General features: G+C 37.6%; 1 protein-coding gene across 2 annotated transcripts in view; it reads left to right on the plus strand.

Annotated features, from left to right (window-relative positions):
• SLC2A13 (solute carrier family 2 member 13) overlaps nt 1–23,891 on the plus strand; it is a 139,805-nt gene that overhangs the window by 54,149 nt on the left and 61,765 nt on the right. For both annotated transcript variants that reach the window (XM_085217476.1, XM_085217471.1), the window contains exon 4: nt 10,486–10,594. In XM_085217476.1, coding sequence (XP_085073602.1) covers nt 10,486–10,594 — 109 coding nt within the window. The remainder of the gene's footprint in view (nt 1–10,485; nt 10,595–23,891) is intronic.

The raw sequence follows: 23,891 nt of genomic DNA on the forward strand, positions 1-23,891 counted from the left end.
TTCTTTTGGTAAATTATAGCTAGAGTCACAACCCCCCAGCTTTCTGCTTTCCTTCTTCCCAACTTCCTTTTGCCTCTTGCTCAGCTTCTTTAAAAGTCTTAGGATTTTTTCTTAACACTGCAAAGTTAGGTTCAACATCAGAAAGAATGGAAAAGCATGCTGTCTTCTCCCACTGATCACAGAGATCCTTTCCTGTGGGCTCCCCTTGTGACCAAAGGGAGGGGATGGCCATGGAGAGATGTGGGTCTGTCCAAAGAAGTGGCATTGTTGAAAAGCAGAACGTCAAGAGCAATTTGTATGTGATGTACAACGTAAAATAAAAACCTGTTTATTAAGCCTTTCCATATCCCTGTTGACAGATTTATTTTAAAATCCTATATACTCTTCCTTTTGGTTATCCTGAAAATCAAGTAGGCAAGCAGAGGACTTAGGACACGACCATCTGTCAGAGCCTGCCTTTACTGTGCCCCTGCAACACCAGCACACACATTTTCTATTAGTACTTAGCTTGTGTAGTAAAAAGATGTACAGCCATACTGGAGGCAGTAAAACTTTGGAATTCCATTTTAAAAACAAAACAGAACAACAAAAACAAAAAAACAACCACAATTTATTCTGGAAAAAAACACCTTTTGTTTCTTGCCAAAAACTATTAACGGTAACAGACAAAGAACTTGGTTGACTCTCAGGTTTTAGGTTGACCTTGCAAAACTAGTAATGGGAGGGTAAGGAAAAAGGAAGAAGTCTCAAGCCCATATAGACAGCAGCGTAATGTATTTCAAATACATTGAGGTAGCATTACAAAATATGGAGTTAATTTTGTCCTACACTTCTAAATTAATTTGGAATAAAGCCTAGCAGTTTGAAGGAACAGTATATATTGCTTTTTCCCTTGTTTTATGTAGAGCCATTCCAGTTGCTGTCAACTACTAAAAGACGCACTGGCTGCATCTACGTTTGCATTTTGGCTGGAACAGTGGTGTAGCTCTGCAGTGAGTCTCTGCTCATCTCCTGCCATTGCTCCACATAGTATTTGTTCAGATCACCCAGCAGCATTAGTGCCCATGGAATAAAGAAATGCCTTCAGTGGAAACAAAACCAGAGGTCTGCTCAAGGGATGCCCTCAATGTTCTGTGACCCTCATGGAGATGCGAAGATTCAAACCACTGGCAGAGACTGTGAGTGGCTTCTAACAGCCTAGCTGTGATAGTACTCTGACTCAGGGACTGACTAAATCCAGGCTGACAGAAAACCTACACATCACTCGTTGTGCACACTGAGAGACCTCAACTTCAAACTGCTTCAGCCTGGTGGTCCCAGTCTACTGCATTCCATAGGCTGCCCAGATGCATACAGTCACGCTGCTTCTTAAACCGTGAGCTGCCTCATGGAATTCATTTTCTTTATAAATGAGAGCATGTTGTATAACAGTGCACAAGCATATTGTTAACTTTTATAGATAACTGGGGGTGGTAGGGTTGCATGTAGCCTCCTCTGCCAGTCAAAGTTTGCACTTCTCTGAGGAGGGAAGGGCTTCATGGTATTTTATATCCTTCAGGAAATTCCTTTTCTTTATGGCGATAATTTTATCTCAAAGCTGCCGTGCCATGGCCAAACTTTTCACCCCAAGTCTTGAAGCTTACACTTGGTGTTGGGTATGAATTAACAGTTGGGTATGAATTGACAATTTTAGGTAACACAGATGATTCTTTTGTGGGTGTTCTGTTTTTTTGGTTTTTTTTTGTTTGTTTGTTTGTTTGTTTGTTTTTGTATGTTTCAGATGCAGAGACAAAGACAGACAGATAGACATGCTACCTGTCTTGGCATTTACTGTATTTGGTCTCAAACATCCACCATTCCCTTCTGATGAGTGTTGAATGATGCTTGAATGATGATTCCTTAATGCATTCAAAGGCTGGTAATTTCACTTTGCAGAATGCTTGTGGAACTTCTAACTACAGGCATGCTTTGGTTTTTCCTTCTCTATCAGTGTGTCTATGAAAACTTACTGTGTCTCATGCATAGTGCCCTAGTGGTCTCCAAAATGGAAGTGTTTTACTGCTTCTCTGATTACCCAAAGGCATAGTGGGATTGTGAGCTCAGCAAAGCTGATATCATCTCTGTGTTGAAAACTTGGTTTTCTATTATGTCTGGCACTTACTTAATTTTATGTTTTCCCGCAAGTACTGTTGTCAGATTCTTACCTCCACTGTCCACATTCTTCCATGATTGTCTGATTTAATGTTCTTTTTGGACTGCGGTGCCCAAAACTGCACCCAGTGCTTGAGGTGAGCCCGCACCGGTGCAGCTAGTTCTTACTTCTTCTAGACTTGGTCTAGAACTTTAGCAGACCCAAAGTATTTGAATAGCGTGTTCTAATAGCACTTTTCATATGTAAGAACTAGACTGCGTGGGTTTTCTCTATATTTTATATTTGTATTGATTTTGCTGTGTGTGTCCTGGTGATTACTGCTATTCTGCTAGTTCTATTTCTGTCCTTGATCTTTTGTATCTGAAAAAAAAGTGAGCATTAGCAAATGAAATTAAGAAGAAGCTGAATGTAGCACGTTTCCATGCAGCATTGTTAAGGACAGCTGGGATGTTCAGAAGACCAGTTGCAGTCATGGATGTTTAGGTGCAGTGACGTAGCTTTGGGGAGTTGGTGCTGTAAGCAATAACTGAAACCTCATATTGGTCTCTTGATGCGCAGTAGCTTTCTTGGTGCCTTGTTCTTGTTTGGGAGAATTTTACTAGACATTATTCTGTGATAAACTGTGTTTCCTTTACCATAGTGATGTATAATGCTCATCCTGGAGCAGGAGATCCTGAGGGGGTGTGCGCCCTTCCTTGTGATGAGAACCTCTGGGCGCAAGGTGCTCTAACCAATCCTATTGCTCCCTTTTCTTTTTATTCTGAGAAAATAGCACTCTTGTAGCATTTAGAATTGGTATTTTAACATTTTTGTTAGTGTCTATCACAGAAGACACGTCTCTGGAAACTGAAGAGGCTCAGATCACTGCAGCTGTCTGAGAGATGACCCTTCATTTAAGTGTGTGAAATAGCAGCTCTGATGTCCTTTCATCCACTCTTAATAGATCTGTTTTACTTGTGTAAAAACTTCTTATATTAGGACCAGCTATAAGTACAAGAAGCACTGTTTAAAAAGATGACATCTGTCCCAAGCTTAAATTTTCAACTTAACATTCTAAAACAAATCAGTATGGGAGCAGAAGAGAAAACTGAGATGAATCATAAATACCAGCTTTTATCTATCTTAGAAAATGAGAAAAGAACTGTTAGTGTTTTCTGAATGATGTTTGTCATTTGTACATTATCCTTTATTTCAGCTGATGAGCTAATTTGCTGAGAGTCTAAAATCAGCATAAAGATCCAGTTACTGAAATTCAGAAGGAAATCTCAGAATCCCTGTATTCTTTTGAAAAATGGGCCTCAGGCTCCTAAATGATTTAATAAAATCTTGATGATCTTCCTTTCTAACTACAAGATCTGTGAGGTTTTACAGGGGCAATGAACAGGTCTTTGTCCTACATGTTTTTATCTTACAGCACATTAATAGAAACAGTTAATTTAGTACAATTTAGACTGATTATATATATATATATGATTTTTTTTTGAAGGATAAACCATGCCTGACATGGAAAGAGATATTAGGTGTAATCTTAACACTCCACTGGGTTTTCAATAACTTTTTAAAGAACCACTGCTTAAAATACTTTGTATGTATAAAGAGACTCCATACAAACGTGACATTTAGGCAACAGCATTCTATCATCATTATGCTGAAAATGATCAGAGGGGTTTCCACTCAGTACAAGCTAAGCAGCTTTCAAATTTCGTGTAATCCATAGTACGTGAGGGACTTTGAACGGTCTGTTATATAATATTAATTCTGTTTTTCCTAAAACCAGAGTCTTGACGTGACGAGCTGCCTTTTGCCTGCTGTTCCGTGTAGTATTATGGAGTGTTCTTTATATTCTGTGTACCTGTGCTCAGTGATTCAGTTGCAGCTGATGATACAGGATATCTGCTTGTCAGGTTTTGAAATTACTTTTAAAAACGAAAGCCAGACCCACAGTGTGTTCTCCTGTTAATCAACAGGCAAAAAATACTGCAGCTGTACAAACAATTTCACATAAATACAGCTACTTTAGTCTTTCTGACCTTAGCAAGAATTACTCTTGAGAAACTCTCAGAAGTTTGTGCAGAAGGCAATTTCTTGTTAATTCTTGGAAACCAATGAGACTTTTCTGTGAAGATACGTGAAGAACATTCTGTGCACCGTGCTGGATGCAATTTGTTGCTACCCCTGACAGCATTTAGGAAACAAATGAGAAGAGGTTCCTTATCTGATTCTCCATAGGCTTACTTCTTTGTGCAAGTAGGAGTGAACTGCTTCCATTCTGCTTTTGCATAGATGATGATGATGATATCAGATGCAAGATTGCCAAGAATCATACTTCATTGTGAAGTACTTTATTATGTCTGAAATTCCAGAGTGGCTCACACACACAAATTCACGGAGGCTGTATGTGAATCCTCCAGAAACTGAAGGATGTGAAAACTGTCATTACCATCAGCTTTTCATAATCTTCAATTCTCATGATAAAAACACTTCTTAAGACCTTAGCCCAGAAGATTGCTATCTGTTCTCTATGTCTCTAATTGCAATTTTTCAGTAGTCAGTGACAGTGCTTAAGCAGGTGTTTGGGTTGGGTTTGCTACTCCACTGAGATATAATATGCAGAAGCAAAAAAAAAATGGCACGTATTCTTTTTAAAATGAACAACTTATGCTAATGTTATAAATACAAAAAGAGAAGAAACAAATAACAGGAGTTATTCAGGCCCCATGGGTGGTCTAAACTAAATGTGCTATTAATAAAGTAAACAAAGAAGTGAGCATGCAACACATTGTAGCCAAAAGTTCCCACTGAGACTTTCACTGAGCTCCATTTTTTTTTTACACTAATTCTAATAATTTCCCTTTTTTCATGGTTTTCACCTTTAAAAGCAGCAGCTTGTGTCAGGAACAGGGATAGTTCATTTGGAAACAAGGGTAGAGGGTAAGGCAGAAGAAAACAAAACAAATGCAACCACATTCTAAACTAACATCTTAGCAGAAAAATGCGCAGAAGGCTTAAGGCTTGAAGTGCTCTCTTCAGGAAACAGAATGCAATATCTGTGTGAGTGTTAATAGGGTAACAGCTGGAAGGATCAGCTTGAGAGTAGGTTACTGATTAGGTTGGAAGGAGCTCTGAGTCATCAGCTTTTTTGATGCTCTTTTCAGCAAATAAACAAATAATTCTTGAAATTTCCCTGACTGCAATTTCCTTTTAATTGTCATTCCTCAATTTAAAAGAAAAAAAAAAAAAGCTTTCCAGTTCCCAGCTGATAAACTCTCTGCACTGCCATTAGTTAGGTGATGAGGAGGGTGAAAAGAAACCGCATTGTTGCTTCAAACCACATTGCAGGCTGAGGGTATGCCAAAGTCAGCCTTACCACGTCCTACTTTGTTTCCAAGGCAGTTACTGTGTCAGGGGAAAGCACAACGACATCCTGATTTTCCTCTGTCTCAAGCCATTCTCCTACTGAAGAAGCAGGCAAACCTCCCCAGCTCCTCCCCCTGCTCAGGTTTTGGCAGGCAGTGGTCCAGCTCCTCAGTCATTGTCTCTCTTCAGTCATCGTGGCCACTTCTCCCAGTGGCATCCTGTGAATTGCTGCTGGTCTCTATATCCTGCTTTGCTGTGGTGTCTCCGGTTTGAAAGGAGTTCATTACCATGGTTTCTCTTTTCTGTACAGAATGTGTCATACAGAGCCAAAACACACTCCTTTTTTTCTTTTGTTTCCCCACATGCCACTGCTTGTCCTATTCAAAGGCATTCTTAACCGCTGCTTTCTTTGTGCAAGTACTCGGTCACATAGATTTTCCATCACCAAAGCTCTGAATCAAAGAATGTGGTACCAAGGGAAAGATGGTATTCTTTTTCTTTTTACAGAAAGAAGAAAATTGTTTTGTTTTCATGATTCCCAGAAGACCAACCCTACTTTCTTGTCAAAACAAAATGAGAAAAAAAAAATCTTTATTCTGAATGATTCTGTATGGATTAAAAAGATCATTTGAAGGGACTGTTTATTTGAAATCTGTATTTCCTGAGAAAACAAAAAACTCTTTCTGTTTGAGTAGGTATGGAAAAACTCCTTGTATTCCCTTAAATCTCTAAAACTGAAAAGACTCTGTCTAAGCTATTGTTTTCTGCTAGAGCAAGTTGTCTTGCTTTACCACTGGATGTATTTGCTTTGGAATATCAAAAATAGACTCAGACTCAGATGTAAGCTAGCAGAATTTTCTTGTCTTGTTCGATGGGTGACTGACATAAAAAAGAAAAAAGAGAGAAAGGTTCAAGCATCCTTTTGAGCTATCTCGAAGAAACAGAGAACTCTGAGGTGAGGAGCTTCCCCTAGTGCTGCAAGTTATTCTTCTGGAGTTAGTGGAAGCATCATAAAAATATGGGGGAGAGCTTGGTATACAGCTGTAATGGTTTTGTGTTTGTTCAGGATAAATACTCCAGTTTTAATCTCAAAACTACTACTGGTATTTTTTTATTTGGTAAAAAAAAAAAAAAGAGGAAAAATGAATGAAGTTGATGCTTTCAGAAAATAGGAGATATGGGACTGGGAAGGAAAATGCTTGCTTTAGAGTATCAGATGTGTGCAGAAAACCTCAGTGAGCGCTGATTTAGGTGGAGTCACTTCTCCAGACGATGCAGAGGATGCTGGGCTGGAAGTTGCCTTGCTGTAATGAAAAGCCAAATGAGAGGAGTGGTTCCCACGTCAGCCTCGCCATCCAGATCACCAGCCTAACATCCTTCCTTGTGCCACTCGTGACACTAGAGCAGTTCTTGGAAGCTGTGTCTGGATGGAAGAGAAGGCATTGACTGGCGTTAGGATAAGAACAGCTTTGTAAAGCTAATGTGTAGGGTGAGCTGAAGTGATGCTGTACTGATGGGTAACTCTTCTTGCTTGGTAAGCTTGCTTTTGCAGTAACCGTCTTCTACAGCAAGAACAGAAAATGTGGCAGCAACTCTATGTCGTCTTAAGCTGTTGTCACAAGCTGTCACCTTGGTTACTTGACAAATGGATATTTAAACCTGTAAATGGCTTTGGCACAGCACATTTGTTTTCTTTCTTTTTTTCTTTTCTTTTCTTTTTTGAGCACAAAGCCAAACTCCCAAATCATACTGTTTTTTCCCTTTTGCTTATCAGGTGAATATCTGGTTAGGTGTAACAGTTAGACCAAGCTCAGAAAAAGCTGATTAGAGCACAGCAATCCTTTGTGCAATGTCACCTTCTACAGCAGCAGTATCCTTATTTTCCCATTGCTCTTTAAATATTCCTGCCATTTTGCACTTTGGCTAGAACCCACTTTGGCTGCCCTTTACTAAAGTTATTGTGAACCCTGGTAAACATATGCATTAAGGACATTTACTTCAGATAAAATAATTATCTAAGCCACAGCATAAAAAAAAATTGAGCAAATCTAGTCTCATTCAATTAATGATGACATTAGTGGGTCTCATTTTTTTTACTTCATTTTTATTCATGGCTACTAGAAGAAAAACAAACATCTCAGTGATATCTCAAGTTCAAGTGCAGGAATGATAAAACAAGAGCAAGAAGACAGAAGTATCATGAACAAAAAACACTGGCGTGTTTTTTTGGAGTCAAATATCTATTTTTTCCACTGTAAAATTTGCCAAATGTTAAATTTTATTTTGTGTGATACATCCTTTGCATCCGTTTCACTTGATTTTGTTGTTTTGTGCCATTTTCATCCATAGTAATAAATAGGAAGAAAATATAGCAGTTATCAGAAATTACTGAACTATTTTAGTTTCCTGAAGTTGTATTTTCAGTATAAAAATATGTTCAGTTTTTTTTTTTCATCCTTCAGTTTAGAACCATTCTCTGCTGTGGCCAACTATGATTTATTTGCCTGCAGTTTTAATGTGTTTGTAGTATATAAGCACAACAAAAAATGAGTAGCAGGACTGAAGACAGGGAAACACAAAAGTAGTATAAGGGTAGATAATTTAAAAAAAACAAAACAACATAAAGTTCTTTCTGTTTTTAAAAACAGACATTGTCAAAAGTCATTTGGGTTTTTAGCTGAGCTTATAAAGCTTCTTTAATACAGAGATAATGATTTCTTTTATGTCTTTCAGTCAGTTTATTGGCTTGTAAATCTGAAGGCTGTGAATTTTATGAAAGGAAATCTTTGAATTTTGTGTATACCTATTCATTTATGCCATTGCTGTGATACAGATTTTGTAGTGAAACTTTTAAGTCTCTGATATAAACAAGTATGATGATTAGCATCATGACTTACGAAAAAAATATCAGTGCTTACTGAATTTAGCTGACTGGAAAGGTCAAGGCAGGCATTCCTATGTGGCCCTGGACTTTCTGCAGGGATACACTGCAGGCACACAATCTGATTCTTGCAATTAAGTTTTGCTGAGAGTTCATGGCTCCCTCTGAGTTGCAAACCATTGTCTGGGAACAGCTGCTTTAATTTTGAGCTATTCATTTTAATGTCTTCAATTGTTTTGTACAATGCTTTATTATGAATAGGGTTTTATGTAACTTCCATCAAATATCAGACGGATCAAAAATTGTTAAAATCTTTGCATTAGTTCCATATGGCTCTTGCCTCCTTTTCTGCTACAGTGAGCATTGCTGTTCATTCAAAATTCAACACTTGAGCTTGATTGAGAACTTCATAGGCAGTTTATGGAGCAGATGCTCACAGGCATTTGGCACTGTGGGTTCATGAAGGGTGCTGCAGAATCTGTTGTGGACAAAGCCTTTTAAGCCCAAAGCCTTCCTGCTCTGGTGGGATGCAGAGCATGAAGATTTGAGGGCTGTTGTGAATTAAATTTGAGATAGGAGCATTTTCCATTTGACTTGGAGTCCATGAGTGTTCTGGAGCTGAGGACAGTTCCTAGTTAGCAGCAATACTGCTTCTTTTTGTCCCTCTGCCAAGGAAATCTCACTTGGGCTACTCAGTCCTTTGGTCTAGTTGTCTGCCTTGGAGTGCCACACATCCTGCTGGAGAATATCTTACCTGGATTTTGGTTCTGTTTATCAATTATTTACTTAGAGATGTGTTGAAGGCTGTGTTGTGGCCTTGTGGTGGAACAGGTATGGCTTTGTCCTGTCTGCATGCAATGTTACTTGGACACCAGCTGGAAAGAAGGTCGTACTAGATTCTGCTGTTAATGACAAAGAAGCAAAGTGAAGTGGTGACAGAAATCCTTTTTTTTTTTTTTTCCTTTCATGAAAATAACTCTTTTTCAAGCAAGTAACTATGTATATAAATTGTTCTTTGCTAACAGACCTGTACGGCTTTTGGTTTTGAATCAATGCATGTAATACTTCCTATACGCTTAGGGGGGATGTTGATGAAAATGTGAAACTATAACCATGAAGTACAGATTCTTTTCTCCTCCAGCTATGACTTGCACTACTGTGGTTTTTTGTTCTTTTTAAATTTTTTTTTATGGCAACTGTTTTGACTTACATATAATGTCATCTATACGAGTTGTTCTGAGAGATATATCAGGTGTGATAAGACGTGTAACACCTAGACTATTTCACCAGAGTTTATCCTGGCCCAAACGATGCTGTGTGCAGAAATAAAATCAAGTAAATAATGGAGTAAAATAATTTATCTTTTTGCTAGATTTCATATCGTTTTCTGTATGAAATGTTTTTAGGACCCTTTAAAGTTGTATAAGATACAGGGAAGAAAACTTTCTGTTTGCCAGAAATGTTTGGCTTTCTCTTTAATGTGAAAGTATGGTCTGCTTTTTGAGCATAAACCAGTGCTACCAAGTGTATGGAAAAGGTTTAATTAATTTATGCTTCCTTTGCTGGCCTTAGAACAGTGCCACACAGATCTATCCCACACCTTTAAAACTTGCAGTAATTTTATGGGAATTGAGAGAACATTGGTGGGAACTGGGAGAATGTTTTCATCAGGAAGATCCAGCAGCTCTGAGCAGTGCATAATGGCATTTTTGAAGTAACCTTACAAAAACATTGGGAGCTTTAAGAAAAGAAACAAATAAGATATTTTGTGATAAGTGTGTGTACATTCAGTTTCAGCAGATGTGCAGTCTGTTAGTATGGAATAGGGGAACTGTACAGCTGCCATCCATAGAACTGTGCTCTGCATCCAAAAATTGTTTCATGTTTTTGCCTGGTGCTTCATGAAAATCATATTTGTAGTACAGTATGGAAAAGCAGAACTGAACTGATCAAGTGGTTCAAAAAATAATTGAAATAGGCCAAGCTTGTCTGAAACTAAGGTGCAAGACCTGTTTTGCCTGGGAACATTGTTTTGTAGAGATCACTTAAGAACTATTACGTATTCTTTTTTTTTTTTTTTTTTTTTTTTTTTAAGCTGGACCTGTGATCTGCAGAATGCTAACATACCCTCCAACTCGAAGAGCCTTAATTGTGGGTTGTGGTCTGCAGATGTTTCAACAACTGTCAGGGATTAACACCGTCATGTATGTATCTGCTGCTTGCTTCTCTTTTAAAAATATTAAAAAAAGAAAAAAAGAAAGGGAGAAAATTGGACCAATAACAGTTGTAAATGGCCTTCTGGACAAAATCTGAAATATGAGAAATTGAGTATGAGAGATGGAATGCTGGTTTTAAATCTGTATATTGACATATTTGGCATCTCAGAAAAGTGATGCAAGATGTGTGCAAATAAATCAAAATGCTGTGAGTATGAGACTGTTGACCGTGTAAACAGGATGGAAAATTACTGTGAAGTGCTACAGAAGGTAAGATGCTAAGAGAAGAAGCATTTGCCTTATCGTATGTTCTATTACGTGTACAAAGACTCAGCAAATCTAGAGATGAAGAAGAATATGTTGTGTTTCCTGATAAACTGTCAGCTCACGTGAGGAATAGCTCATGACAAATGTACATTGCACAAGACTTACTTTAAGATGAAATTACTGCTGAGCTTCTCTTCAAGAGTAGCCATAACAATCATGATTTCTCTGTTACTTAAGAGGAATTCTAAAATGCATTACAGTAACATTTTATGGAGAGATTACGTCTGAATGAGGAAGCTGGTTAAGAAATAGTTAAAAGGAAGAGCTTAAATAATAAAGCTTTTAGTGTATTGGGAGCCTCCGTATTAAATATTAAATATCTACCATCTATTATAAGGGGAAAAAAAACCAAACAGTATTGTTAAACTGTGAAGAAGGGAAGTCCAAAATAGACTGTATAACGAGTGACATTATAAAGCGGAAATTGTAACCCAGGGTGAAAAAGAAGAGAATGCACAACTGCTAACTTACCTGTAAAAATCAGAAGACAGGCACGGAAGGAGCTCTGAAGAAATCTTCAGGCACAGCAGAGGAAGCAACATAACAGGGTCTTTAGGTCCAGTATGGGTCAAGGCATGAGAACAGTAGCAGGAGATAGATCTTAAAGACCCTTCTTCCATCTGTGTTGATTATGGAGGAAATATGAAAATTCCCACACTAGAACTTACTTAAGATGTCTCACGTGTTCTGTTGCAAACTGTAGAGTTAGAAAAAGCAGATTAAAATGAATAATGAATTGTCTAGAACTAATCAGGGTGCACTGAACAGGTCTGGACTATTTCAAATGCATAATAACAGAATTTGGAAACGTAGCTTTCTCTGTCTGAAGCTGCAGCCCAGAAAGTTTTATTTCGCCCCATACCAAAATTAAAACTGTCACGGAATTGAAGGAGGAGATGTGTTTATGAATATGCAAAACATATACACAGGGAAAGTAAGATAATGAAGAAGAACCAACATGATTGTTGGATGCAGACTATAGCTTGCAAGTCTGATGGGTAGGAGAGTTAGTGGGCATGTGAGGACTGTGCCATACAATCCAAACACACTCGTCCATGGCAGCCAGTTTCTTCATGAAGTCACATGGTCACAAAAGTAAGAAAATAATCCTCCTGGGTTAATAACTCTTTAAGATAACAAACAAAGAATAAGAAGAAAATGTCACAATGGATGAAAGTCCTGTGTAGAATCCTACAGGAATCTACTTGGAGATCTTTTCTGTTTGACATTTTTAAGTTTATGAAGGAGGGTAAACAGCAAAAAAACAGCTTGTACTCATACACTATTCAGAAGGTTAATATCCCCGAATCTGTGAAAATGAACTGTTGTGGGAAAATAACACAAAATAACAAGTGAAGTGGCAAAAATGTTAATTTTATAATACTGTGCAGCAACACTTGCTGGGGAGAATTGTCTTGAGATCTTGAAGCTGAATATAATTGAATATATAAACAACAATGATATTCATGATCAGTCTGGAATAGTTCAAACAGCTGTAGATATCCTTTTTTTTTTAAATATGGATAAAGCAGGTTGTGTATGGGAAGATTGATACCTGTATTTGAACACGGTACTCAGAACTCTGCAACTGGGAAAAGAAATAAGTTGAGAAGAAATGCATTACGCATATAAAATTATTAATGCTGTGCAAAAGTTGGGAAGGTTATGGTTAGTAATTAATTCTTATATCAGTTTCGTTGACGTCTGGTTCTTACCGAACAGTGAAATAAACAAAAGGAAACATTCTTTTCATGTAACACATAGTTATAGGGTGGACCTCATTGCCATGGGATGTTAGATGTTATGGATTCCAAAAGTAGAAATAAATTTAGAAGGTAATCGGAGAACCTGATATAATAAACATAACATATAAATATTAGTATAGTTGATATGGATGCAGCCTTTGGCCAAGGACAGTCATTTTCGCATGTTGTTTCTTGCTGCTTTGGGGGTGTTTTCTTAGGCCAGTTCCAAAACCTGACAGTTTACAAGGTTTGTGACTCTGCTAGGTTGACTCTGCTTATTTCAACCTTCACATGTTTTAAAATCTCAAGCTACTTTATCTGTAGGAGGTTTTGCAAATAGTTTGGAATTGACCTAATTTGCTTTTGGATGTGTAGGTGGACAGAATTGCAATAAAACATTTCTGAATCCTGACTTTAAAATAAGAAAATGCCTATAATAAACACGTGAAGGCACTGTTGTTAAATGCCTGACTTGTAAACCACTTGCAATATCTAGTATTTTTTTAACAATCTTGTATAAGAAAATTTTTATTTATCAAGTATGCAAGATAAACATTCTCCTATGAAAGGATATTTTTCAAATACAAGTAAGCATCTGTCTATTGATGATTTGCTTGCATAGAACCTGATGATTGCTTTTTAATGCAGTAATTAAATGGTACCTTGTGGAACTGTCAGATTGTATTAATTTTCTAAAGAGTACTTTTCTCTCCCTAACGTTTGGTTCTGTCGTTCTGTTTTGTAGCAGCAGGAAAATGGAGGTTGTAGGACTGTGTGGGTTTTACTGGTTTTGCAAACTCAGTTACCAAAACCATTGCTTGTAAAAAAATGTTTTGATGGTTATTGTTTACTGTAACTTACTGGTGCTGCTGAATGTCCTCCTTTGTTGCTACCCCTCCTTGTATGCTGCAGGAGAAAGGTGTTACCATCCTGTTTTGCTGTGCCTGCCTTTCCCTTGCGGAGCACTGAGCAGCCCGTACTTTGCCCCTTTCCCTGTACAAATTCCCACAGCACCCTTCTGCACTGTGAGCACTGAACCTGGTGGCATGCATGATGGGCCCCAGCTTCTTCTAATTTTTTAATTTGGGACTTTCCATTTCTTCTGATGCAAAGGGATTTGTTAAATCTTGTATTTTAGAAGAATTCTCAGAGGACTGAGTTTGTGTGGATCTGAAAAGCTAGTAAATAAATGAATGTTAGTGATAAAAAGTACAAAGCAGGAAAATTAAATGAAAATACAAGGAAGAATGTAGTTGAACAATAATTTAAAAGTATGGGTGTTAGAGGTAGGGAATTGTGTAGAGGAGTTTTGTAGAGGTCATCATCTGTGTCCCCAGGAGTAGGAGAGATCCTAAAAAGCAAGAAACAAACCCCAAAACACAGGGAGACAACAACAGTTGTCAACTCTTCAGCGTTTAAGGGTTCAGTTATGTTTCCGAGTTTCAGTTATGAATCCAAGGAGGGTATCAAAGTCCATATGTAGTTGGATTTCTCTTGGGAATGGTGGAACAAGAACTCAAAGAACATTGCTAAGAATTCTTGAGGGCTGTGCTCTTGCCACACTGTTGTGCAACAAGCTGAAGTAGTTTCATATTGTGTCAGCCATGTATGCGCATATGTCACCCAACTTTGGGGAGCCAGGAACTGTAGTCCTGAACAAGATGTTATTGAAATGTGAGAACAGCATGCAGAGCAACCTCTGCATTGAGGGGGTGAATCTAAAAAAGACACAGAGTGTAAAAATAGGCTAAGGAGCGTGTGACTCTTATGGGAACAAATGCTAGCATGATAAATTTAGTCATTAAAAGAGTAAAGCTCAATGACCTCTTACTTTGATTCTTTTTTTTTTTCTTTTTTTTTCTTTTTTTTTTTTTTTCCCCCCCTGTAGAACAAGAATACCACTGCTGGAGGTGGTGCCTGAAGTAGAAAAAAATGTTTCCTTTTTGTCAAAGCTTTTGCCTGTAAAAGATTCAGTCAGACAATTTTAGGCAACCATTTCTAATACTTCTGCAAGCAGATCTGAAATGATTTAACTTTCCAGTTTCTTGTCATTCTGATATTTTCTCTTCTTGAAAACAGAAGCTCATTCTTTCAAGCCTCGTTTAACAAATCTGTCTGACAAGATACTGAGAAAGGCCCTGGGAAGAAAGTTGTATTCCAAAATACTAAGTGCTACAAGTTAGGTATCTAATAATAATGTGTCCCAGAAGTGTGTGGAAACAGTGGTTTGCAGGTATGTTCAAGCCCACAGTGACTGTTCTTAAAACATGGGAGAAGAGGACAATTTTATGGCAAAACTGTAAGCTCAATTTTCCCATCAGTTCCTTCTTTTAATAATAATAGTAGTAACAATAAAAGGCAGAAAATATTTGGGGGGGGGGAAGGTGGGAGGCAGGGGGAAGACAAGGCTTGGAGGATTTGACTATTTCAGACTATCTGGTGAAAAACTTCAGTATTGGAGAAAGAAGCAAAGACTTCAGTCAGTGTTTTAGCTATATTCTCAAATCCTAGCAAGACTGACTTCTGAAAACATTCCTGACACTATGCAGCTGTACTGCACTCAAAAGAAAAAAAAATCATGGACAAGAAAGCTTTTGGAACAATACTGAGTTCCCTTGAATACTAAGCAGTAATTTAGCCGTAATTGGAGGCAGCTCAGTATTGTCTTGTCAGAATTTCTTGAAGGTATTGTCAGGTACTGGCATTTTTGGGACTGGCTGATGTGTCTTCTCACAGACTGCCTGTGCCCCAAAGAAGACCATACGTCTGAGGTATGAGATAACTGTAACATCTTGATTATATCTCTGTCCTTGCAGAACTTTAAGAAAAGTGGACTTCATAAAAGCCAGACAAAATACTGTGTTCTGCAGCTGAAACAATAACCTTAATGTGATGTTAATTTAATCATTGGCCATTATCTTTTCACATTGTGCTGGAAAAGCTTTCTGTAGCACAAACATGGTGTAATGTATCAACAAGGAGCACTTAAGGCTTCAGCATTTTTGTTAACATTTAGGCTCCTGTTTTTGCTTGCATACATGGTCTTTTTTTCCTAGTTAACAGAATGTCCTTTTATTGTTAAGAAATCCATGCATCTCCTAAAAATTAAGTGAATCCACATGTAAAATATATTAATGTCTGGATTTGGTCCACAAATGCTTTTGAGCTTTACCAGTTTTGGGTTTTTAATCTGTGCAAGTGAACAAAAGAAAAAAAAAAAAAAAAGGATGATAATAACAGGCAAGACAATAATAAAAACAGGCTTCTTCCAACTGACAAGAAATAGGAGGTGGGAGAAATGACTATATGGGGAAGGAAAAAGACTCAAAGCAATGAGAGATGAGGAAAAGCTGTAAAAAAGAAAGGACAAGACAAAAGAGGACAAGAGGAAGTTCTACAGCAAATGGAAATTGAAGGTTTGAAGATAAGAATATTAAAAGCAATTAATGTGAGAAATGAATGAACACCATGCTGAATGTAAATGAGAAAAAGAGAAAAGGAACAAGGCTGGAAAGAGGCCAGGATATTTCTGAAGTGTAATGGATGCTGGAGAGAAGTTTAATAGAATCAAAGAATATTTCCTATCAGGCTTAATACCTGGGTCTATTGTGCAGCAATTACAGAGCTCCAACCTGTGAGGAGCTGTAAACTTTGGCTCCTGTCAGCTGCTGAGCATCAGGCAGTATTCACCTGCCCTCAGAAGGACAGCTGCACTAGGGGATCAACCTGTGATTTAACCCTCAGAGATTGGGAAAGTCAAGATAGAGAAACTCTGCTTTGAATTCCAGTTCTTATGCTTTTTTTTTAAATAAAATACAAAGTAGGTAGCACAGAACAGTGGCTGCAAATAAACCCTTGGTATTTGGGTTGAAGATCGGTAGAAAGTGTCTCATTAAATGTTATTTGTTCAGGATTTTGTGAACTACAATACAAGTAACAACCTTTTCTCCTTTGGCTTCAGCAGCCATAGAGGGTTTCAGAATTTAAAAATGAATTTATTTATGATTTATGCCAGATTTAAAATTAGTAAACTGGTCATTGAAATGACACTTTTCTAGACCACTGACTCTTGGTTTGCATATTGGAAACCAGTTGTTGACATCTGTAAACAGAGGTTGTACTGGAAAAACGTAACAACAGGTCACATTTTATACTGAGGGACGTGGTTTAGTGGCAAATATTGGTGATAGGTGGATGACTGGACTGGATGATCTTTTAAGTCTTTTCCAATCTTGCCATTTCTATGACTTTTCTTGTGATTCGTAGCTAAGCATTGATTTTAGGTTGTATTAAGTTCTTAATGGTTGTGCATTTTAAAACAAAAAGTAAAATCCCAGAAGCTTACACAATGTTAAAATTACATCCAAGTCGAATGGCACGTATTGAAGAATGAAGTGAATCATTTAGATTTAAATTGAGTGACAGTAATTTCCAAGCAGATTGCCATGTCACCTTCATTTTTGCATGACCAGTAACTTCTCTACTCAGTTGTTTTTGAATACTCTTGAGACTCAACGGTGCTTTAAATCTGACTGAAGTGAGGGGCACTTACATTAATGTTTTAAAAATACAGCCTTTGTAATGTTGTCAAGACATTTTTGAGAAGTTTTGGCAGTTGGCAGGCTTAATTGTCTCTGACTCTAAAGCATTAAGCTGCTACTTGCTTAGGTTTTTGCCCTTCAGTATTATTTGTGGAGAAAATGTCTCATTCATATCCTCATATCTTAAATTTTGCATCTTCCCCTTAGGCTTTAGAGAGTGTTTAATAAAACCAAAAGAAGCGTATCTTGCTTTTCAGTTAATAATCCTTTAAATATTTTATTGAGTTTTAATAAATACTTGCAATAACGTGTTGTTTTTTTTCAAGGAGTGACCTTCATTTTACCATATTATCCTTTCTTCATATTGAAAGATGCTTTGTATATAACTGCATGCAGTTCTTTGAAAGATGAACTGTTCAGAGCTCTGCCAGCTCCCTCAGCACGTGTGGGTGCATCCCATTGGGGCCCATGGATCTGTGTGCATTGATTTTGGCTAGATGCTCTCTGATCAGATCCAAGGGGAAGTTTTCCATTCCCTAGATTCTTTCTATTACCTCTAGGGTCTGGGATTCTCAAGGAGCAGCGTTAGCAGTAAAGACTGAAGCAAAGAAGATAGTCAGTATCTCCACTTTCTCAGTGTCCCCTGTTACCAGGGCGCCCACCTCTTTCAGCAGCAGATCCACATTTTCCCTAGTCCTCCTTTTACTATTGATATACTTAAAAAGCCTTTCTTGCTATCCATAGGCAATATACTATTGTCACAGCTGAGATTATTTCCTTTAAATAACAGAAACATTAAAAACTTCAAATATATATATATATTAAAAAAAAAAAAAAAAAAAAAAAAAGGGTGCTCCAAACACCTGATAGTCACCTATTTGTCCTTATCAGGCACTAGATTATTGCATGAAGACTCTACGGTGCTACATGTTCTCCAAGCCCTGGAACATACATTGTTATTTTTTAGTGCAGTAGTATTTTTTCCTCTCAGTAAGTTTGCAGATCTGAATTGGAAAGTTACTTGGTCTGTGGAAATCTCATCTTAAATCTGGACCATTATTCTGCAGCCTGAAGAGAAAAGCTGTGGCTTTGGATGTAACCAAGCAGGGCACATTCTGTTTCAGAAATGGAGGTGATGCCTATATTTGGGGTCTTAACTTTGCTAATTGGACAGGAAGAGTTTAAAAGCCAGCAGTTAGGATGCTCACAAATGGGAACACATTGAGATACTTAGAAATGGGAACAGGTAGCAGAAATTGTAGGCAGTATTTGATGACAGCGTTTTTACAGGAGTCATGGGCACAGCTTACAACTGCTCTTCCCATGGCCCTTCCCTGGATGTAGGCCAAGGAGGAGCCCCCACCCTTTCACCATCTCCTATTCTGAAGTTTCTCTTCTGCCTCATCATGGGATTATGTCATCCATGGCAACCTGATAGGCAGTGGCTGAAGTATGGATGTGTTGATGACAAGATGCCAATAGCTGTACCCGAGAATTAAAAAATAAGCAAATAAACAACAAGTTAGCCAGCTAAGGAAAATTGCAGCAAGCCTCAGAATAAAATTAAATGTTTGCCTTAGAGAGAGGATTAGCTGAAATGGGGTGAAGAGTATGTGATGCCTCCTCCCTTAAGTCTGGAATGTGGGTGCGCTTTCAGTACCTGGAGGAGGGCTTGGCTTCCAAGAATGGGATGGTAAAAAAAAGGCACTTCAGTAAACTTAAACATTTATAGTTTGTCATGATATTGCTGAAATGTATTATCATTTTCTGTGTCTGTTTCGTAAAATAGTAAAATACTTTTCTTGGGTACTTAGTTGCAGATGGCCTGCAGCACCCCATGCTGTGTGTGTACAACCATGCATACATCTTAAGGGTCTCGTGTGTTATCTCCAAAGACTGTAATTTATCAGCTGAAATAACTGAGAGTTTGTTCAGCATACCAGTGAGAGACTATTTAAAAAAAAAAAAAAAAAAAAAAGACACCTGTGAAGCACTGTGAAGTGTTGATAGCACTAAAACCACTCCATGCTCGGTTTGAAATTAAAGATAACATTGAACAGAAAGTGATTCTTCCTTCTCCTGTTGTGCTGACCTTGTGTGATGGTCAGAAAATAGTGTGAGTCAGTTTGTAAGTATAGATTTGAAATTCACTGTGAAGCCAGCAAGCAAAAACCTGAGGCTTGGGTTATTTGGGCAGTGCAGTACACAGAGCTGCAAGGCTGCCTCTCACCGAAAGGTTCTCACTGCTTGTTCCAGTTCTTGTGCTTTTTGTTTTTTCAGTCCTTTTGAAATAGAAAAGAAAAATGACAGCTTTCAGGCATTTGAAGAAAAAAAAAGATGCAAAACAGACCAATGAATCATGATGGAGTTGTCAGATAGATTAAAGCTGTACAATGTTCATCTTATGGAAGATGCTACTTGTTTTGTCAATTTAACTAGCCAAATCTTTTGGGGGATGAAGTATTGGAGATCAAAGGATAAGTAATTCAGGTATAAAACTTTTGAAGGGATGAGTATCAGAAAGATCAGGCAAATAGTTCAAGGTATTGTGTAATGGGAGTAATGGGGTGAAATTAAGGAAGTAAAATCTGGAGTGATTATCAGAGCATGGTTTAGTGCTTGGAGATGTTCAGCTGAGAATGTCTCTTAGGCAAGTAGGAAGTTCATCATTTCTAATTGCTTAAACTGGTACATTCTCTATTGTTATATTGACGTTTACTTTTCTGGTATTTGAATTAATATACATACTATAGAAAAGAAGGGTAAGATCAAAGGACACTTTCCTTAAGTTAAATTTCCATATCCCATATCTCTTCCAATAATTCTCTTAAACTATATATCTATTGTAAAAGCAAAAAGAAACCTAAACAAACTGAAATATAAATAAATATTAGACTGCCAAGCACTTAATCTTGAGACTGATGTTTATTTGCATTATATTTTTTCTTAGGTTTAAAAACAAATAACAAAGACTGCAGAGGAAGCAGGTTTAGGGTACTGATGTGAGGTCCTATGATGGTCACTTAACTGTAGATTTTCAATCTTTTTTGAAACACTGCATTTTTTTTTTCCACCTCGTAAATCTTGAAATTATATTTTTGGCTGATATCTCTACTTTACACCTGTTTATTTCTCTTCCAAAGCCGAACCTTTAACTCAATGAGCTACAGTGGGAAATCTTTTCCTTTTTCCCATTCCCTTTTGACTACTGCCTTGGGTTATTAGCTAGAAGAATGTTTTCTTTTTAATAAAATGTAGTCAACAGGGACTCTGTGCACAAGAACACTTCGCCCCCTCCACCTCACCGTCTTTTCATAAAAATTAATGTAGTCTTCAGAGGGAAGCTAGCCAGAATGTTGAGAGGCTGTTATTAAAATCTTGAAGAACAACGAACAATCCTGTTAATGGTACTTTTCGTTGTTGTTTTGCCTTAATGTATTTTTTTTTTAAATGATAGATGATAAAAATCTGCTCCTATGGTTCTCCAGGTTGTGAAACAGTATTTAAAGGATTTTCACTATGGAGACAATTTGAAAACCAAGTACTTATTTAAAGAAGAAAGGTACACACAATTATATTTTCTAGCATTTCTTTTGTCGTTATTGAAGATTTTGTTTTTAATATATTTTTTTCCCATTTTTTTTCTGCTTTTGGCTTCATCTCTTCCTTTTGCCTATAGTGAAATCATAATGCTGTTTGATTTCTGTCTGTTGCCTTGGTAATGACTCTCATGTCACAAAGTCAGTATTAACTTCACTGCAGGACCATAAAGAAGGAAATATGTGAACTGCATGGGAGGGAGCAAAGACTTTGTTGGAACATATGGCTTGGGTTATTAGCAATTATGTGAACTGAAAAGGCTTGGCTTTACATTTAATATAGACGTAGTGTTGCTACTGTTAAGTCAGTTAAATGCATCTAATTCATGCTGTTCACATGTATAGCCAAGCAATGAAATGAACTCAGAGTAGCGATGCTTTTTATAAATCATTCATAAATGCTTGCTGGAGAAGGTTCCCTAAATAGCAATGCCGTAGGGTTGGGTTTTTTGTTTGTTTTGTGGTGTTTTTTTAAAAACGTGTTATTTGTCATAATAGCTTCTGGAGCACACTTCTGTCTCAACAGTTTCCCTTGTAAAAATTCACTTTTTCCATAGTTTTAATGTTTAGTGGACGTAATTTTGTTGAACTCTATGTTTCTGTTATCTCTAGCGAGGGCCATTCTTTGGTTTTTAGATGAGGAAATCAGATATCAATAAGCGACCGATTCAGTTCATTTTTCCTTAATGTATAGTAAGGGGAGGGAATTGTGTTTATGTTGTACATTCTGTCACGTGTGAAAACCTTAGGGATGTGTATTACTCAAATATATTCTTAGCAATAACAAGGTGTCTATTTACGCAGAAAAAAAGGAATATCACATGGAAAAGAATTCAAAGCTCACAATACAGTGCATATTGAGAAGACACAAAATTAGACTGGAAAAGGTCGCCTGATTAGATGCTGCTCTATACAGCAACACAAAAACCTCAGTGAAATATATTACCAGTCCCATTCAAATGCAGAGTAAGAGATATGATGCCCTTTAAATCTGTTTATTCACCTTTACTTTAAGGGCATAGAAACCAGCTCTGTAAATTGGATTCTATGGAGTCTGTCAATAAGAGTTAAACCACAGCAGGCTACTCAAAATGCTTTATACAGCAGAGGTTGAGAGACAGAATATTTGTATATATAGAAAGCTTCTGCTCGGTGCAAGAGGTTACTGTAAGTGAAAATAGTCCAGAAGTGGATCGTAAAGCAGAAAATAGGTAACATCTAAAGGCTAATCAAGGCTTGGTTATTGTGAGCAGCCTACAAAACAAAGATTGCTGTGATCAAAATTGCACATGCAGACGATGTGGTATAGAGTACAGTCACCAAATTGAAAGAAAAATAAGAAATCACTGGAGTGACTCTTAATTCATTGGTGCAGTGAGGAAGAGTGCTACGTGCAAAGTCAGTGAGGAAAATGAGTGGTAATGGAGACAATGTTAATGACAAGGGCTCAGGATGGGAACAAGGATGCCAGCACAACCAGAGGGTTAGGGCACAGAAACGAAAAGAATAGGTGCTTCTTGTCTCTATTTCCAGTAGTTTCTTCAAAGATCATGGTCAGCAGAGCTGGAGGGAGATGCATTGAGGTACAACTTGGGTGCAGTCCCCTCTGGGTGGCAGGGGACCTGCCTGTGACTGCTTAACATGGCTAACAAGCCATGGGCGGTAAAAATACTTCAATTAATGTTTTTTGAACTTTTTTCAGAAAGCACAAAATCGTTTTTGATATTTTATTCCCTTTCAGTAGTCATTTGTATATTGTACTCTCCCACGAGCGTGCCTTACACACATTTTGGAAACAGAAAAATCTGTGAGGCTAAGTTGTCAGATGAATTTTATGAATTTTACAGAGAAGTTTAATTATTCTCCACGTCTTGTAATGGAAAAGAAGAGCATATAAATGGTGGGCTGACTTCAGTGCAAAGAACTGAATGAAATCATAATGCTATGCGCATCAGCAGCCCCTTTCCGTTTGCACAGAGGAACAGAAGAAAAGGTCTCTTAGAAGAGTGAAAAGTTTGTGGTCTGTTTGATGGTGATGACACTTTTTCAATTTCACATTCCAAAAATCCTAGATTTTTCAACAGCCACCTCAATTTTAATGTTCAAGAACCGAATTTACATTTTTTGTTGCAGGTTGTAATATATGCCATCTGTTTATGGTGTAAATAAATGACAGGATGCAGGCTGGTGTTTTTTCTAATGCATATACGGAGAGTGACTAATTCATGAGATAGGACAGCTTTAAGGAAAACACACTCATTCTGAGTCACTTTCCATTCTTTCTTTTCATACTGTTTCATATAACGGTTGAGAAATAATCATCACGTTTAAGTATTTATGATTTTAAAATTATCAAATACATCACAGTTCTTTTTTCTGTCATACTTGCTTTATTGGAGATTTGATTATGTAAAATTAGCAAGTCTTAGCTCATTGTATTTTCCGGGGTATACAGTCCTACTTTAAGTGCTTATGTCTTACAGCAAAGAACTATTTTTCATTTGGATTCTTGTCACACTGTGAAAAGCGAGCTTGAACATTGCCAGAGTTCTGAACAGAGGCAGAAACAGGTTGTCCTTGCAGTAACATGTATATAATATGAATTGACTGTACTGAGATCTGGAACACAGACTCTGCAAGATACTGGTGAGATCTCCACAGGCATCTGGATCTCACTGTTTGTTGATTTATTACATTTGTTAATTTAAACTAGCTAGAAAACAGTGTAAACAAATTCTCACATGGTTTTATAAAATGACTGAGGTTGGAAAAGACCTTCAAGATCATGAAGTCCAGCCATCAAGCTGACCGAGCGAATCCCATCACTAAACCATGTCCCTTGGTGCTCTTAAATACCTGCCTCTTAAATACCTGCAGCGATGGGAACTCTACCACTTCTCTGGGCAGCCTGTTCTAATTCTTTACCACCCTGTCTGTGAAGAAATTCTTCTTAATGTCCCATCTAGATCTCCCTTGCTACCACTTGAGACAATTTCCTCACATCCTATTGCTTGTCACCTGAGAAAAGAGTCTATCCCTAAAACGTCTGGTCTGATTGCCTCTTCTTTGAGCA

Source organism: Meleagris gallopavo, chromosome 1 (genome assembly GCF_905368555.1).
Source record: "Meleagris gallopavo chromosome 1, MGAL_WU_HG_1.1, whole genome shotgun sequence".
NCBI classification, from domain to species: Eukaryota; Metazoa; Chordata; class Aves; order Galliformes; family Phasianidae; genus Meleagris; species Meleagris gallopavo.